General features: G+C 36.5%; 1 protein-coding gene across 1 annotated transcript; it reads left to right on the top strand.

The window, feature by feature from the left end:
- The first annotated feature begins 2,935 nt into the window (after positions 1-2,935).
- On the top strand, positions 2,936-19,854 carry LOC109463403 (protein ELC-like). Its single transcript, XM_019760214.1, has 11 exons — positions 2,936-3,445; positions 10,005-10,089; positions 10,399-10,464; positions 10,960-10,998; positions 11,983-12,146; positions 13,650-13,718; positions 13,988-14,056; positions 14,939-15,158; positions 15,796-16,028; positions 16,969-17,104; positions 17,876-19,854. The coding sequence occupies exons 1-11, from the start codon at positions 3,398-3,400 to the stop codon at positions 18,133-18,135; spliced, it is 1,389 nt and encodes a 462-aa protein (XP_019615773.1). The 5' UTR covers positions 2,936-3,397; the 3' UTR covers positions 18,136-19,854.
- Positions 19,855-20,141: the final 287 nt, after the last annotated feature.

Genomic DNA, 20,141 nt, shown 5'->3' with positions numbered 1-20,141 from the left:
GCCAGTGTTTTAATATACCGCATAGAGTTACTGTCAGTCATTAATATTTTTCTTTCACAGTACAGAATTGCTTGACTACCTCAACAGCACAAAACAACACAACAATACAGACAATCTCTGACTAGGATTATACAGGGAAGTGTTATGTTTCATCTTGTATCAATACATAATTTTCATTCAACACAGTTTGAAGTTATGAAGAAGAACATACCAAATATTTGTACTGGATAATTGATTTTTTACATTATGAAACATATTTGTATACAGGAGAATAAATAACAAAATACCAAAAGCAGCATTTTTAAGTGCCCCCCTCCCCACTTTTACTTCAAAAACAGTTCCAATGTTTAAAAAAACATAAACACAACACACCAGACCTGTGCATACTTGATGGTTACATGTGTTTATATTCTGTGTAAAGATGTGGATGATGCTTTGAAATTTGTACATTGTCCAAATCGTTGCTCTGATTTTGAATTTAAAATGTTCAATACAATGCCACATTATTACTACCAATACACGTGTACATGTACTGAACAAACTGAAACTTCCATTGCAGCTTTGTAATTTCCTTGCATTTTTATAGTTTCTTGATTGTTTGATATGGTAAACTTTTTTAATTGGAAATGATATTGTATGAAGGGAAAGTTTTGATGTGTTTAATCTTATTTCTATGCCTTTTACTTTTGCACTCTTGTGTAATCTGTATCACAGTTTAAGTAACAGTTGTACTTAATTAAGCCTTAAGGACATTTGTGGAGAAACTTGGAACTGTAGGTGTATCATCTATGGGAACAGTTATGATAGAATTATAGCTGTCACAGTTTTGTAGTTTCTTTAATTTTGTAATTGAAGGCCCAAAGAATTCAGCCATATTGTTCTGTAGTACTTTGTCTTTTACAAAAGTTGTAAAAACAGCTGAATCAAGGGTAATGTATTGGTGAGAGCACTTTGTTTTTGTAGGTTTCTCAAAAACACATATTACACTGTAATACCAATTTGGCAATGCCATATGTGCTTCATGTATCCAAAGTTTTGTTTAAATTGCATTTTTGGCTTTTAGTTTTATTTCTTAATTTTTTCTACAATTTTAATTTGGTGGTGTGACTTTGTAGGGTAAAAACTTTGATGCAAATATAAGATTGATGTTAAGTTATGCTTATATTAAGCAAGCTATTACTAGTATTCATGTCTACTACATTTAAGAACACAGTGCATAGAGTACACTGTCATGAAAATGAAGTACAGTAGCTGTATGGTCAAAGGTGTAAGTGATCATACATGTAGCCAGGAGAAGACTGTAAAACTTTAAGACAAGAAATTATTAACATTGGAGAACAATTGAGGTGTATATTTACAATTGGTGTAACTAAATCATTGTGACTGTACAAGTTACAGGGGTTGAATTTCCTTGCTAAAGAGACAGTAGGGTTTTTTAAGAGACCATTTTATGGTAGTTTCAGTTGAAGAATACAGTCACTGAGATCAAAATTTTATACTGGGATACCTAATTCTTTTTTTTAAGTGTTAAATCATTGTTATGGGACTTAGTTCTTGGTGATATAAAAAAAGTTTTAGGGGAAAACGTCAATTGTAGTAGAATGGTAGTAAGAGGGGATATATTTACATATTATTGGATATGTAGAACCATGCAACATTGTGGCATTATACACTATGATATGTGAAAATAGTTGTATTGTGCAGATGTTGGTTGTTGTGGAGGGAATTTGTGCACAAGAGTATTTGAACTTTCCATATGTGCCATTACTTCAATAAACTTTCATATATTTACATGTTCAGTGTTTGTTGCTGAAATACTTTGCAATTCCATGGCGCTTGTACATACATACATACTCATGCACCAACCTGGAATAATGTTGAAAATTTGACAAGCATATCCTGCAGTACCGATGTAGATTGCTAGGTGGCGTTCGTGTGTGGCTACTAGTATTCGCCAGTGACATTAGCCTTCTAGATCTGCATTGATGACACCATGGAGTTAAAAGGGTCTACCTCCGTGATGACACCTGTATTTTTTGTCACATTTCCATGCATTACATGTATATACAGAATCATGTTCCTTTAGTAATTTCAGAAATTTGAATGATTCGTATTTCTTTTTTAAGGGGAGGGAGACACCCATGCACTCAACCTAATCTCCAAGCAAATCTTTTGAGGCAAAATCATTAGGTTTCTGTTCTCTGTAGGTTTTGCCGCCAAAAATCTGCTTTTCAAGAGATAACGGTTAACACTCAATGAACGCAACCAAGGAGGTTAAAATCTAACGGTTAGATTTTTTAAACCTCCTTATCCCACATATCCCACTGCAAAGAGCTTTGTAATTTAAAAAAAAAAAACTCCCTGTACATTTTATTTTACACTGGGCTGACGTAATTGTGGTGATTTCATCGTCCGTTGGGGTTAGGCCGTTGAATAGTGACTCAATACTGACAACAGGGCCGGTCCTTTTATGGTCTTTTGTTTAAACTTCCGGGGGAAACCTCCTCGGAATACAGGAAAATATAACTGGAACCAAACCTATAGTCTCATTGTCAATGTCATAAAGTGTCAGGGAAGTGATTTTACATCCTTCAAAACTCTAACTAACGTTTTCAAAAGGAGAAACAAAATTCTGGGCGATTTTTTATGTCAGGTGCTGTTGTTGAAATGGACAGGTGGTTCCCGCCATAGGCGTAACTTCCTGTGTTCTGATTGGTTAGCACGTGAGGGACCGTTGCACAGTGCATGTAACACGCTAAAAGAAATTCCATATTTCTATAATTTATCAGTTAAAGTTTGCTCTATTTTAGTATTTTTAATACCCCGTTCATGGGTGTAAATTATAGTACTAATAAGTAATGTTAGCGCGATTGCAAGGGATGTGTGTAGAATTTTAATATTTTGCAGCAAAATATTGAAACTTTGAGACTGGTCCTAGTTCAGCTGAGCATGATGGGGTCACTTCCGGGTTTTCTCTGTTCGTGTCCCCCAGACTAGATTATTTCCAACAACTGTGCGCGTTTATTTATCAACTTTCCCCCGAAATTACGAGGAAAGGGCTGTTCCCGGCATCCTTCAAGGTCACCAAGGACTCCGCACGTTCCATAAATTGTGTTTCCAAAGCGATATTTTGTCTGGAGGAAGGGAAAACGACGAAATTTTGGAGTGCGACGTGCCATCCGGCGGATCCTGGCTTCGCAGCTGTGTTTTGCTTCATTTAACCAAATATCGGGAGTTGGAATCTCGCCCAGAATGGGTGATTAGCACAGATCTATGCTCCTGTGATGAGATCTTCCCGCTTGTTTGATGACATCGCACAGTTGACAACGTGAGAAACGGCAGGGTTCGCGACTGAGACGGTTTCAACGCTGGAAAAACCAGACGGCGGAAATCCAAGATGGCCACCCCCAAGTTGAAGCAATTCCTTAAAAAAGCTCTCGCAAAGGTAGGTTTTATCCTTAATCAGCTTAATTTTCAACACTTCCGCTTCTTTAAGATTGTATATCAAACCCTGGATGTGATTCGTATGTTCAGGGTATTCTTATTATTTGATAATTTCTTCGACAAAAGCATTGTTTACACTCATACAATTTATGATTTTAAGGTTAGAACCATATAGTATTACTACTCTAAATATTCACAGAAATTGCCTTTAGTTGCTTGATAAAAGAGAATTTCAACGTAGAATGACTTTTACTAAAGTTTTAGGAAATGCAGTACTTTAAAGACACGAGAGTCTATACAACCTGTTAATTGATAATGATAATCTTGGCAATCTTTTTGATTCATTGTGAAATAGTATAATATTATAATATTATATATGAACGGTTTATGAATTTTGGTGAGGAAAACCATTGCAAAGATTCATCAATTTTTGCTGTTATCTCTCTAAAATTGCCAGTGTCTTTCGTTTGTGGTATCTTCATGTCAATGCCCAGACAACATCTTTACTGATAAAGTGATAGGATTTATGTCATAAAAGCATTAAGGCTCTTTGTGCACCATCCGAAATTCAATTATGCATTTTAGACTGTCTCAGCAAATTAGTCTAAATGTGCATTTGTTAGTCTGCCTTGGTTATTTAAAGATTGGGATGATGTAATTTGAATTGGTGCTCAATCATATTTCTTTTCATGTAGTGAAGATTTTTACTTAATGTCATCATTTACATTTAAGGCTTGCCACATTTATTTCTCAATGTGCAAACTGTAAAATAATGTCCTTTTGGGGGGTCGGAGTCAAAATTGGGGTCATTTGACAGTTTCCATTGTGACAATTTTGAAATCTTCTTCACACTTGACAATCACAGACTTAAAATGGAAGAACAGGCATTTTTAAATTTATCTATTTGACAATGTGACAGATAATCGCCGTATTTTAGCTTATAATTTCCTTTTTTCCTAGTACATAGTTAATATTGTACCACAAATATTACTGTAGTTCATTCTGTATCTGTATTTGTAAGCCGGTACAAGTTTGCCCTTCAACATATTAGACATCAACTTTGCAAGTTCCTGGCTGCCAGCTGGTGATATCAAAATCTATGGTCACACCCAACCTTTGCACATCTGACATTTACTCAAGAAATTTCTTTAAATTGGGTGACATTAAATCTGTTAAAACAACTTGTCATACCGCACATACCACCACCTTCCAACCCTGGAGCCCTTTAGTACACACACAGTGCCTACGGGCCACATCTGGAAGTGTAGCAACCGTTGACAGGTCACCCAAAACATATACACAGTTTAGTTTGAACGTAGGGTTCAAATTACCCACCTACAAGTTGCAGGAAAACTTTAAGATTGCAGAAAATCATGTAAGCAAATTTTGCAACCTCTTGTCAGTAACAGTGTTACATGTAAGGATCAGAATTACAAACTACACATTGTACACAATTAACAGACAGAAAGAATTTATTTAGCGTCCTGAGCATAAAGCATTTTTGAGGAATGTTGTTTGATACTGGAAAAACACTTTGAATTCGTTTTCAGACAGTTGCTAAGTATCAGTCATATAATCACATAATCATTTGGTTGCAGAAAAGACGTTGTATGGGTTTTGGGGGCCACCGAAAGGTCGTGACCCAGTTTATTTGGCTGTAGGATGGGTTATTGGATGGGTCATCGACTACTTTAAAATTCTCTTTGCACCCAGGCCTCAAAGGGACCGAACTGCAGATCTAGAGGGGAGCCTGCATGCCCTTTTTTGTAAGGCGTAATCAGGCCTTTTTACTCTTCGTAATCCGTAGGCAGCCTCCGCAAAATCAACGTAATTTGTAATAGTACATTAGCCGCAAAGTGTAAACTTTATCATCAGCTCTGAGAATTTAACGTAATTCAGAATCACTCCTACCCCCATGCAGGCCCTCTTACAAATGGTTCCAATAGTTTTCTAATGCAGAAGAATTAAACTTCCTTCTTACAATGGGTCATTCTATACCTTATTGTCAATTACAAGTTGTAAAACAATAGGATGAAACTTAATGACATCAAACCTTTTAAGATCAATTACACGACAAGGAAAACGCAGGACCGTAAAGAAGCAATTTGCGTTGTCCGATTCTCAACAGGATTAAAACACATTTACAGTAATTGGCGCTGAATTACTACTGAAGTTAGCATTGATTGGTCTTTCAGTATCTGTAAAGTAAGGCCAAGGAAAAAAAAATTTGGGTTTCATGTTTCAGTCCTGAAAAAATTAGGGTTGGTAGGTAGGGATTACCTTTTTTTTTTAGACTTCAGTGATATCTGTGTAGGGGTCCAACTTATACAATACAGTTTAACAAAGTAAAATTTGCATGAGGACACTTTTTTCAATGTGTAGAAAACAACATTTTATCACTCAGGTGTCAGATCATGGAGATAGAAAAGGTTGATCAGCTTGAAAAAAAAATGTCCCTTGCAGGGGTGCACCCCCCAAAAAAGTCTAGGGTCGCCAGGTTTTTCTAGGGTCGGTTGGGAAACAGGAAACACAACATTTTTTTCCTAGGCCTAACTGGAAAATGGACTGAGATAACATCATGTGGGGAAAAGTGCTTTTTGTAGCCTCTAAAAGTCTCACACAAATAAATCATGTTACATGTGCATGATTGTATTACAAAGTAAAACAATATAAAGGAAGCATTTTTGTTAGGTTTCTAATTTAATGATTATGGAACATATCTAAACAAAAAAATTCTGAGGCAAAATGAACATATTCAGAACCCAGCATATATCTAGATATCAAGAAAAAAATGAAAAAAAATGCTTTTGAAAACATATAAAATGGAAATGTTCTAACATCTTTATAATCAATGATAAGCACTGTTTACTTCTTAAAGATACATGAAATTGGAAAAACAATTTACACTACCTTGGGTAGGGCAAGGTCAATACTTACATGTAACTGCAAGTAATATTTTTAGAGCACAACCCTTCACTACTACCTTAAGACAGTGTCTTAAACCTCCTCAGGGTTAGGATTAAGAATTTGTATTCATTCTATATGCCTTCAATTAATTTCCTTAAAAATTCGAGTCAGGAATTGTTTTGTGCTAAATGGAGATTAAAAAATGGACCAAACTGAGATTGATATGTTTGAAAATTAGACCTAATTTAGGGCTTTTATGGTTTATATTGAACCAGCTTGTTCAGTTCTGAGTCTGCGACAAGACGGCCATTCCAGAAAATATTTTATGGGAAAGCTGATCGATGCTATAACAAACACGGTTTGGAACATTGATTTTTTTTGCGGTTGAAATAGACAGATGGGAGGGCGGTGTGCCCAGGTCAGCACTCAAGTAGTTCTCATCAGCACACCAAGGTCACGCGCTGATCGCATGGTGACCTTTCAGTGACCTTTGACCTACGAGGAGCTGTGTTGCGTCCCTAAAGCTATCTGGTGAATTGTTGATGACAGGCACGCTAAAGTTTTTATAGGAAATTAAACAAAATGGCAGTTCTGGACATTTACTCTTCAAATAAGTTCAATAGTACAAACACTTGGAACTCTGATGTTTGATGAACATGGAAAAATAAAAACATGTAGAATATTATTTATTGTATAGAATAATCATTGTTTTTAAATTATTAATTGTTAAGCTTGGAAAATAATAAGTCAACATGGAAAAGCTATAACATTGATAATATAAATTTTGTTACATTGACACTCAGAGTTGAAGATAAACCTTAAGTTATATCATATATGTAACATAACACAATCATCATAAAAAAACTGACAGAATCTGTACATAGTAAAAATATATAGATTCAGAATATTTTTGCCTGCATGTATAACGTTATATTTCGGAACAACTCATAGTCTCATACTAATTAATATCAGATTCAGTAGCTCTAAAGATGACTCATTAAAACCCTTAACTATGAGTATGATGTCAACTTCTGATGATTTGCATACTGAAGGTGACATGCAGGATCCTGTTCAACCTTATAAGGGTACAAAAGTTAGGTATATATAAAAGTCATGGGTTTGATTCCTGTTCCTGAGGAATTCTATAGGATGTATGACGCCTTTCCCTCCTGTTTGTACAATATAGAAATTTCTCAAGTTCAATATTGTATTTAAAAAAAGGGGTGCATAGTTACACATTTTTTTATTGCTTGAGTTGGATGTTTTCAATTCAGTCAAAACAATCAATTATATGTATGATAATTGTCTTATATCACAATATCAGATCTGCCAACAAACTATAATTAGATTGTAGAATCAGACTGTGATTTGATCACAAATTCAAATGCACTTAAAGTCTTATTTTAATTGCAGCACAAATTTGTTTAGTGGTATAGATAATGATTTTCAGTCCTTAAAGTCCTTCTGATGTCTGAATTGCAAAGTTAATCCTTGACCTGTGAACTTGGCCATGGAAGCTAACTGAGGATATGTTGTCAAGTTGAAGTTGAATGACAAACAAAAGACAATCCCTCCTTTCTTTATCCCTCTCTATAGTCCCCACTGCCATTGTCATGATTGTGTCAATTTGTGTGACCTTGCACCCTTACCTCAAATGACATTGGAACCCCTGGTATTCATTCTCCAGCTGCAATTGTGTATAGAGTTCATTAATTTTTAACACTGAAACCTATGAATTTTTAAGTTCAATATAGATTCTCAAGGTTAGGTTTTGTCTTTGGGTAGCATCTTCTTCTGAATTATACCCATCAAACTTTGAATTACCCCTGTCAAAATGCTAAAATATTATCAAATAGAGGAGTACTTAGTAATGAAACTGATACAGAATAATGCTACTTTTTTTTTCACATTTTAGCAACAAATCTAGAGGTAGACTTTAAGTCGTGAATTGGAAAATCAATTCCCGACGTACAATAAATTCTCAATGGCCTTCACCCAACATGACATCATATTGTCATGATCGTCAGTCATTCGACACCTGCAATGCTTTTGGCAGTGTCATTTTCTTTAAACAGTTATTTTATACCTTAGTCTCTGAATCAGTAGGATTTATATTGAAAATCCAAATGTTCTTTTTGCAAAGGTATTGGATGGAATGCTGTAGTAGTTAGAGTTTTGGAAAGATAATGACATACAAAATATCTAGGGATAGTATAATTGTACTAAAATATTTTATTTCCCTTTTCAGCTGACCTCTACTCATATTGTAGCCATATCTAGTTTGGAAAATATGACAACTTTTCAAAGTATTCATAAAATTTATTTTCTATCTCTTTTAATTAATTAATTTATTTTAATTTAATTTTGTCGTTCACTCATAAATACAGAGACTTCCCAATTGACATGAACCTTAGAGTGTCCTTGGCAATGAATGACCTTGGTGTATTAGTGCAACAGCAAATTGAACACAATCATGATGTATACATCCCTGACTCCCAAAGGAAAAATCGGCCTTTAAATTTGTTTGCCTTGGATATTTTTTTTAATACAAGCAAGCAAGAAACATTTCAAGGTTAACAACTTCATATATTGGTACATTTTGTACCATAAGAATACCATAATCATGATAAAGTTTAATTTTTCTATAGGCTGAAATCACAGATCATACTAGCTATAACTTACAGCATATACACAATGTACATGAAAGTCATTATGTATAATGAAAAAATGAAATTCATTCTATTTAGCAGGATTCAATTTTGACAACTTGTTTGGGAGGATTGAATTTGAAGTAATGCAAATCTAAATCTGAAAATTTAATCAAAAGCAGTTTTTTCACACGAGCCAATACCCATTGTTACTTATAATAAGTAACAAAAATGACAAATTATTGATTGAGAATTGTCACATTTCTGAGGATTGCAGTATCTTATTTTTATTACATGATGTTTGTAACATCCATGTCCATAATATCACCAGGGTCCATAATATCGCCACCTTGAGAAACAGTGTGCTTAAAGATATTTTTACTGCAACATACCCTAGGTATATACATTTTGATGTGTGAAGGATTGCATACCAAAAGTATGTTACAGTAAAAATATCTTTAAGCACACTGTTTCTCAAGGTGGTGATATCATGGACCCTGGTGATATTATTATATGGACACTGATTTTACATGTATCCAACCTGTAATGTTCAATATGTCAACTTATTAATTAGAATCTGTTTGCTATGTTGTCCTAGATGTAGGGACATCAGATTCTATTTCTTTCAGACATGATATAATCACATTAACGTCCTATGATCATCGTACTCTGGGGAAGTTTCCCATTATATTAATCCTATAGGGCCATTATGAATTGCCTGATGCCTCGATATGATTGATAGCTGCTCCAAGAAGGTGTTAGTTTTATCCACATTGATTTGTGCTTTGAATTGTGAAAATTTGAAAGACTTGAATTCAGAAATAGATCTCCTAAACCCTGATAGAAATGGTTTATTTCAGCCCCCTAGCATCTCCTGTTCAAACTGCAGACTCCTTTTTAAAACCATGTTAGAGAACTTTATTGCTTGACAGTTGTATTAGGTACAATATGTGGCAACCAGGTTATGTTAGAAAAAGTAACATGGAGTTTCTATTCCTTCTGCAGTACAAGCACAAAGATGTAACCCAGAAGGAGGTTATGTCAACCCTCAAGCACTTTGAAGACCTCAAGCCAGTGGTAGACACGTACGGTAAGTATCCCAAAACTCTTTACATAGACTCTCACAAGATGTATAAAATTTTGTGACATTTATGACGTTTCATTTACTCATTCTTAATAAACGCAGACCTAGGTTGTCTATGAAGCTGTCAGTATATGTTAACTAAAATAGGTGAATAGCTGCAAGCAAGACTTACGTATTATAATAAATTTTGCCAAGATTCTACTAAATTGAGTATATTCGGAAAAAGTAGAAATGTTCAATTTCTATGCAATGCCATACATTGTATACTGTGAAGTGCAGTCGAATCCAGAACATGTTTTATAACTTTTTCCACAGTTTTCAACGACGGTTCGCAGACTGAGTTACTGTGTCTGTGTGGAACTATTCCTGTCAAGATAAAAGGTAAATTTCCACATCACATATTGTACGTTTGGGACAGATTCCAATGCTGTTTGTTGAAGAAAAAGTTGAAACCTTGTGACATGTTCACCAGGTTGTCAACAGTGTTGCAAAATATCCACAAGATACATGTAAAATGAACCCATTTGAAACTTGCCCTTTAAAATACAGGAAATAGTGTTTAGAAGAGTTAAAATTAGTTCACAATTTTTCATAGTGGAGCATTCGCTCCCAGACCACTCTACATTGTAGATTCCGTGACCTTGTTTTGTTCTGAGATGACAGACAAAATATTGAGCTAGAGAGAGCCCTACTAAGTCCAAAAGGCTGCTGTATTAAGTTTGTTTGATACACATAGGTTTGTTCTGAGCTTCTCAGCTAAGAGGTGATTTAGTCTGATTCGTAAGAATGCCATAACCTGCCATATTGAGCATATTAAAGATTTAACTAATTTAAAAGGTGTTTTGCTCGTGTAACCTCAGCCTTTGTCACCTCTAGAACTACGAGGACAAAGTGCATCGGCAGGGGCGTCAGGAGGTGTGTGTTTGGTTCGCTATAAACTAACTGAAGTTGCTCTTCTGTCTTCTACTCTCTTTGGAAAGTTTCCAACCTTTCTGTGTCCTTTCCTGTAGAACTGTAGTCACTAAAGGCTCTTGGTGTTTTGTTTTGATCACTAAACACTGCTGGTGTATGAAGCTTAAACTCATGATCACTAACCAGTGGGTTCTATCCTTGTTAATTTTCCATATGCTTCACTTATACTTATACAATTGTCTTCTCATTGTTGAGTAGACATGAGTACATAGTTTAATTTTGCTTGCTTTTGTATGGTTGTATGCTTTGCTTGGTTGTATGTCTTGTATTTTTACTGTCCCCAGGGCTAGCTCTGTGCAGTAGCCTTTGGCTAGTTTCGTAAACCTGGCTGTATGTCTCTTGCAACACTCACTGACTCAATCCTCTTTAGACCCAACTAGCTTCACCAGTTCTTATTTTGCAGCATAACCAGTAAATAAATACACTTGTCTAGCTTACAAACTACAAGAGGAGTATATTAGGAAACTGACTAGGATGATACCCAGGCTATACGTGTATGCAATCAACAGTTGTGTCAAAACTATTCCATTTACTCGGCTAAAGACACTCAAGGAGCACTTCAGTTTGGAAAACAATCCTCTGCCTCTGGAATTATTGCTAATCTAAGAAAATAACCATTTCTTTGTCTATCCAAGGAATTGTTACTCATTCAGACAAGCAACAGAGTCTTGAAAACTGTCAGTTTCAAGTAGCATACAGTACTTTTCATAAGTGTTTAACAGAATCTGTTTAACTGTATAAATACCTGTTCAACTACAGATTCTTTTAATTAGTCACTGACGAAAAGTAGTGGACATTACTTGAGACATCTGCGTGCATGTGACAGTTTTCAAAAGCTATCCAGTTGCTCCAGTAACAATTCCTTGTGTATCTCATTACCTGGATGTCTAACCTTCATTGACAAATTCTTTTTGTCTACTCTTTTAGCTAACACCTACAACATTCCGGTGTGTATCTGGCTGACAGAATTCCATCCGGAGATTCCCCCGCTGGTCTACGTTCGTCCGACCGGGAACATGGTTATCAACGAGTCCAAACACGTGGACATGAACGGGAGGGTGTACATGCCGTATCTCCATGAGTGGACACATGTAAGTACCTGTACCTGACCAACATTTGTGAAAAGGTAGAAAATTTCTAGACACAATTCATGTGAGGGTGACTATAAGTTTTTCATTGTGAAAGTACAAAAAAGGCCTAAATTTGCAATCAAAGATAAAATCAGCACAGAAACATAAACAAGGATAAAAACATGAATAGTGTAGGTCATGTGCATTTTGTAAAACTATGTCATCATGCTACACATGTATAAAGATTTTTTTTTTTTTGAACAAAATTGTAGACTTTGACAGGAATAGCGTTTAAAACTTTCTAAAACATTATAACATAATAAATACTAAATTTGCTTTTAAAGTTACATTGCCTCTGCTGATAGATTGAGGAGAGATTGAAATATCATGTGCATTTGCAGGTGAGTTGTAGCAAGTGCAGGCTAGAGGTAAAATTGAAGCTGTGCAGATTTTTCTGCTGTCTACCTGCACCTAACCTAAAGTAGCATCCGACTAATACAACATATTACCGTAACAAGATTTATTATGTCACAAGGCCCTCATTGAAACCTTATTTCTAATTGACTGAAAGAAAAAGGAAACTTAAGGAGTTTTGCAAGTAAAATCTGTGTGGTGCAAGTTAGTAAATGTTACCTGCACTAGTTTAGGTACATGTATGTAATGGAGAAAAAAAAAGGGTTTAGAACCCATCTGCTGCTTGTGCTGACCATACATGTGTTACCTAACATGCATCCACAACAGCAGGGACCCAACCAGTATGATGATTCCAGTGTCAGGGTCTCCCTGGCACTCTGGAAATGTCACACCTGTACCACAGCCTGTCTACAGGTACTCACACAGATACACAGGACACTGAAAACAACTTCAAACTTCTTGCTCACAGCTTTGCTGTCTGTCGCCACTTTTAGATACACTTTTTTTGCAGCTCAACCTACTTGTCGGTCTGTCTCTTGCACAGAACACGGCCTCAAAGTTCTTTAGTAGTACATTCTGAAGTTCCTTTGGACACAAACAAATACACGAAGATCCAAATGTTGTGCAAATACATCATCGCATGCACTTTCATTCACTGTAAACAAACTCTGTGCACGTGGATGAATGCTCATGTGATCTTACAAGAGCAAAGGTGTCCTGGGGTTGGATGCTCAAGGTGTTTTTGCCTTGAAGTCATTTTGTGGTTTATTTGATAGGTCCAAGAAGTATTATGTTGGCCCAAAGTTCTTCCAACTACAAATGTACTACACAATATTAATGCAAGATTCAACTCTTATTGTTCTCAGTGATGAATAAAAGCGTCATAATGCAGGCCCAGTCAGTTGTTAGAAAGAGTCCCATCCTATACTCACTATAGTAACACTGAACACTTGCATTGGGAAAACACAGTGCTGTTACATGAAAGGCTGATCATGAAAGAAAGTATTTAAAGTTGTTCCTAGGAAGTAAATGTTTCTGGTCATGGCAGTTTTTTTTTGTTTGGCTTTGCTGTTTGTTTTCAGTTTCATCTGTTTATTTCTAACGCTTTAGGCCCTTCATCGGTCAAGCAGTGCCTCTAGTGTACCCGCTGCTCGCAGCAGTGCCTCTCGGTCAGGAAATGTAAGAATGAAAGAGAGAACGACTAATCATAAATCATATGATAATAGCGTGTGATTTCTAATGCAGAAATTAATACAAGAATAAAAAAGAATTTAAAGCTGTTTCTTGGAAGTTTGAGTTGACTTTTGAATCACTTTAAGAATTATGTTTGATGGTTTGATGGTTTTGCAGTGTATGATTTTATCATATGCAGTTTTGTTGCCTGTACTTTTTGTTTTTAATTTGCTGCTTGTTTTGAGTTTCTTTGTTTATTGCTTATATTTTTTTAGGCACTTCAACGGTCAAGCAGTGCCTCAGGTGTGCCATCTGCCCGGAGCAGCCCCTCTCGAACAGGACATGTAAGAATAAAAACAGAAAATGGAATAATCATAATTGTTAACTTTTAAAATTAACATATAACAACTGGTATCATTAAATGGTAACATCAGATCTAATTCTACCCAGCGTAAGCATTCACTGATGTAGAAATTTTAATGTAATATTGAATTATTGGCTTCTTTTACCTGTTTTGTATGGTAAGAGTACTTCATGCAGTCTAAGCTGTAGAGAAAGGAGTCAGGTTCTGCTTGCCTCTCAATGCAGCTCTGCCACCTAGCAGAATTGTTTGAAACTGCACCTGTTGATACAAAGCCAGGATGTTGTCTCCTAGCAACCACTAATCACTGACTACACAATGTGCATGTCTTACCACTTGTTCTCACCTTTCTGCCTTCTTCTACTTGTTTGAATGCTCCCTATCCATATTGTATAACCATGCAGGAACTAGTCAGTAATTTGAGATATTGTGTTTGGGGGGGATGATAGTTTCTTTTCTTCTCCAAAAGATAACTTTATCGCAACAGTTGTACAGGGTACAAAGTATGGCATCTACTAACTACAGATTAAGTACATTTTGATCATGCTTAACCTAAAAGTTGGTGGCTAGTATGGGATAGGTATGAACGTTTACAATCTTTTACATGCAATCATGCATTCAAATTTTGGTTAATTGTAATAAACAGTTAATACCCAATCATGCCAAATAGCCTGATACTATTCAAAGAATGGTTTCTGTAGAGGTCATAGAACCTCTATTTCTACTAGTACAGTACCTTAAGTCTTTATTAACAAAATAAATAAAAACAAATAAAATATAACATGGATGACAGATGAGACATGCATTATTACTTAAGCTGTTTCTCTTTTATGTGACTCATGTTGCCCTGTTTCTTCACTTTCAGGACTCGGATCTGATCGTTCTGATTCAGCACATGAGACGGGTGTTTTCCGAGGAGCCTCCCGTGTTCATGAGAAGCGCGTGCCCGCCGGGATCGTACCTCCCCGCCGAGATCGAGAGAATTCTGACGGACAAGGTTTACCGCAACCGGCAGATAACACAGCTGGACGTCAGGAACGCCGTCACCAACTTCAAGGATCTGAAAGTCCACGTGGATGTGTTCAGTAAGTCTCTTCAATACAGGGTTTCCTTAGCCTTAAAGTTTAGGTAGTTTTTTTTATTTTGTCATCTTAACAAACCTGTGTTCATCTCCTCACATGATTTAAGTGTTTTTCATACTAGTCCTTCAAATGTTGGATAATATAATATAAATAGTTCCTGAAGTGAATTTCAGACACATATTCAGAGGCTGAGCAAAATTTGCAACTGTTTATGATAATTTCCGCTGGCTTCCTGTCTTCTTTACAGTGACATACATGTACAAATTGTGTCAGGTATTAAGTGAGTTTGATTACCTAGTGGGTAGGCTAGCAGACATTGAGAGGTCATGGATTCAATTCCTGATAGCCCTGGGTCAGACACTGTGTTGTTGGGAATGGCATTTTACAGGATCTTCTTCATTCTGAGGACAAGGTGTAAATGGGTAGTACTACCTATATCTTCGTTTGGGTTGGTAAAAGGATGGGGACTCATGCCTTCCAATAATTGCCCAAGATACAGTTATGAGTAGAGTAACCTACAGCCCCTACATATATTATGTATATGGCCACACCTTTTTGATAAGCAGAAAAGAAGAAAAAGACAGTTACTGTGGTATTTCAATGGGATTAAATTTAAGTTGTCTCTACCTCTCTATAATAGGTACTCCTGGGGCATCCAAGAGAGAGTTGCTATGTCTGAAGGGTACGGTACCTGTAATCTACAAGGAGAGTACCTACAACATCCCCCTCAAGGTCTGGCTGTTCGAGGACCATCCTAACGCAGCGCCCGTCTGTTACATCGTACCGACCGCCAACATGAGAATCAATGACAGGTGTAAACACGTCAACGCTAACGGGAAGGTGCAACTGCCATACCTGGACGACTGGAAAGATGTGAGATTTTTAACAATTATCGTTTTGTAGTTTTTTGTTATCTATGATTACGTAGACTAACCGTGATGTGAGGTTATGACCACAATGTGAGATTTAACTTTCATATGATTGCATAGACAATGGTAGAACCACAAACATTATGATTACTTACTCTAACAGTCAAGATATGTTAAAAACAGCTTCAATCTGAGAACTCAAGTTTATCTGTGTTCATGCAACTTGGATTCATTTCTTGACATAGACTGAAGATGCATTGTCATAAATATCTCTGATTTTATATAGTTTCTGAGCTTTCAGACTAATTTGCATCATCTTGTCTTGACTTGTCTGACTTTTGTTCCTTTTTCGACTTCCAAAAAAATTTGTCTTCACTTTATTTGCATATCAATCAATAGGTTGTGCTTATAAACCTGTTTTCCCCTCTGGTCTCTCAGTCTCTGACGAAAGCTAGTGGATACTAGCTGAAACGTCTGACATTTTCAAAATCATATCCAGTTGCTTGAGTAAATGCTTTTTGGCGTATCGTATTACCTGGATGTCTAACCTTCATCGACGTATTTCTGATTTTATGTTATTGGATAGAAGGTGTCACATTTAAGCTATCTGTGCTTTTTGCCGAATACTCATGCAATTAATGTATGTGAATAAAAAGAAACTTTAGTTCCTTTCACAACAATTTTTGTCATTCCTTTTGGCTGAAGATACTGCCAAGGCTGCCCTACTTGCACAGGGCTATTCTTAAGGTCAAACCTTGAGGTTAATATGGTGGTTTGCCAAGCTTGTGTCCAGGTGATTTGAAGTGAATCACCAACTCCTGACTGTAGAATTTGCCGATCACAAACCGGATCATGCCCCTACTCTTTTTCAAAAGGTGTAATGGGTTCTTTGTGAGGTTTTTCTGTACTACATTAAATAGATCTTGTTTTTGTCACTATTCCAGGCAAACAGTGACTTGTTCAGTCTGATCCAGGTGATGAGGATTGTGTTTGGTGAGGAGCCGCCAGTCTACGCCCTGGCTGATGCCACAGGGGCAGACAACACGGTCGTCTCACCTGGTACTACATCAGGTGAGTCAGGTGAGAACAAACATACAGTAATGCAAGTCTATTTTTCTGAGAGAAAATTGAATCCTTGATGCGTTATTCTCATGCTTTACTGTGTTATTTTTTCTTCAGGCTGAAAATATATTTACTTTTGGCTATAGATTGAAAGGATATTGTACAAAGTACCTATTGGATACTGCTTGTTTCCATCTGGTCTTCTGTTATTTGTTATTACATGAAATATTATAGTAAGTCTATTTTGATATTGTTTTCAGGTACAGATCCCACTCTAAATACTTCTGCCATTATTGATACCAGGACATACACTTTCTGCTAAACTAAGTTGATTTTAATACCTGTCCAGTAAAACCTATGGCCTCTTTCCTTTTCAGCTGCATTAAGATTGACAATTTCCATCTTGGGAATTTTCTAACCTTGTTCCTTTTCAGGTACAACTCCAATTTCAGCCAGTATTCTATCCCTTAATACAAGAAACTTTCTGCTTGTATACTATGAATCAAGTCCCTTTTCTTCAAATTTTAGTGTCCATAATATCACCTGGTGAGGGTCCATAATATCGCCACCTTGAGAAACAGTGTGCTTAAAGATATTTTTACTGCAACATACCCTAGGTATGTACATTTGAGGTGTGAAGGAGTGCATACCAGAAGTATGTTGCAGTAAAAATATCTTAAAGCACACTGTTTCTCAAGGTGGCGATATTATGGACCCTGGTGATATTACGGACACGGATGTTAAATTAGATTTTATGATTTATCTATGCCAAACTTGTTCCTTTTACAGGAACAGCCCCCACCTCCGCCAGTTCTGCCCCCCAGCAGGCAGACCAGCCCGTAGCCGACAAGCCGCCCAAGTCTGCAGACAGGGTGCTCTGCCTCATCTGCATGGACAAGAAGGTGGACTCGGTGGTGTACGACTGCGGGCACATGTGCATGTGTTTCGAGTGTGGGCAGGCCGTGCTGGACGCCCAGGCCAACTGCCCCATGTGCCGCTCGAAAATCAAGGACATCATCCGAACATACCATGCCGGGGTGGCCGAATAGCAAAAGTCAGCAGTAGTTCTGTATGAGTAGAAGCATGGCACTTGTTCATGATGTTGTCCACTGCACACAGTACAACAACTGTTGTCCTGAGGTAGGACTTAAACTGTCGTTTCTAGCACAATGGAGAAGGTTCAAGACAAATTACATCAGAACAGTGATAGTCTTTTGTAAATAATTTCATCAGGTTGGCCAACCTGGTGAATGATTGAACTAGTAATTCTTCTATTCACAACCACTTGTTTAACAAGAAGTGGTGCCAACCATTCTATGACTGTCTGCAATCTTTATCAGGGCTTCAGTGCACAGAGAACAAGTCAATATAGCCCTGGTGAAGATGGCAAAGGGCCATCAAAAGGTCGGCTAGTGATAAACAAGTGGTTGTGAATGAAAGGACTTTGCTATTCAGTAGCAGTCTTTATTGCTTCTATGATGTCACTTACAACTTATGATCAACTAAGTGGTGTGCTTTTTCTGCATAAAATTAAGAAATTTCCCACACAAACCTTGATCTCAGGGTAGAACTATAGGAGAATCACAAGGATTTAGTTTCAATCTATGACCAAGCGTTTTTGCCTTGCCTAAGGCCTTCTTGTTCTTGGTTTATAGGTTCACACTACATTTGTACATCTGATGTAGATCCTTATTAATGCCAAATTAAGACACAAATTGTCTTCAAAATGGTGGATTGCACATTCCTGAACTAAGAGTTGTGCGGTCTCTGTCAAATCTTAGGGTAAGCCACAAATAAATTCCACGTTGTGCTGGAGATTCCAGTTTAAATCTTGCTTCTTGGGAATGAATTCTAACAACACAGGTGGACCTTCAAGTCAACAACTGTTGTTACAGCATTTTACCAACTGCAAATCTTTCATTGTAAATAGTACCAACATTGTATTTAATGGGCAACTTTCACTAGCTAGTATGTATTTTTACTTAAGACTACAAGTATAGGGACATCCCCTGTGTAAAGTTGTATCTGCTATTTTAATCATTCCACTGATTACAGAATTACAATGCAGTTTGTATATTAACTGCTTGAAAACTGTTAGGGGTTTTTCAGGTCATTGGAGGTGTTAAGATTTGTTCTTTTCCAGTAGAGACTAGATTACAGCTTGTAGAACAAATTCATACTGTTTTTAGAACAACATCTTCTTCAAAGACAGAAGCAACATGTGTATGTTTGTGATACTAGCAAGAGAAGAATTAATGAAGAAAACATCTGGACCTGATATGGTTATTTCTCTGTTATTTTGGTAAATACTGTTTCTCTGATTGGTTCTCTATCATTGTAGCACATTGTTTTTGTGGTAATATCATGTGACCAACTGTACATAAGACAATACTAGTATGTAAGAACAAATCTGATTGGTAGACTGACAGAGACATTCCTTTTTGATTGGTCTGGCATGCATTTTAGGTGTAACCATGTGATAGAATAGAAGATTCTTTTATAAGCCATTCAATGCAAGAATGTTTACTATTGGACAAGTAGACACTTACATGTAACTACCAATGTGATTGGTCCAGGCAAGCTTATGTAACACACCTTCTAATTGGTGCTGAAGCTACCAATAAATCGCAGCTTTTGGAACTGTACAAAATTAAGCTAGTTACTACAATTGGGCATGCTGGTTTTTTTTCTGCAAAAGTTTTGATGCAATATGTTTCATACTGAGCCCAATATACTATGTTATGTGGTTTTATGTGATCAATTTTCAAATTTAAGAAAAAAAAAGACTGACCGAATATTTTCTTTTCAGAATTTTTTGATGATAAAATAATCTTAGAGTCAGTCTAATTGAGAGCTCCAAGTAGAGCAGAGCAGTTCCTTAGAAAAATGTCCCAAGTTATCTTACAGCATAAAACAGCAATTCTTACATTCATTCTTGCATTTGAGAATTCGCACAGTGTAATATAAATACATGGTTCTGTAGAACAGTTGACTTTGACTTTATTGGGATCCACATTTAGCTTACAACAAATGTAGCTATTCTTCCTGTGGTCCT

The sequence above is a fragment of the Branchiostoma belcheri genome, unplaced genomic scaffold (assembly GCF_001625305.1).
Source record: "Branchiostoma belcheri isolate BF01 breed outbred unplaced genomic scaffold, Haploidv18h27 scaffold125, whole genome shotgun sequence".
Lineage (NCBI taxonomy): Eukaryota > Metazoa > Chordata > Leptocardii > Amphioxiformes > Branchiostomatidae > Branchiostoma > Branchiostoma belcheri.
This window is presented reverse-complemented; position numbering and strand designations above follow the sequence as displayed.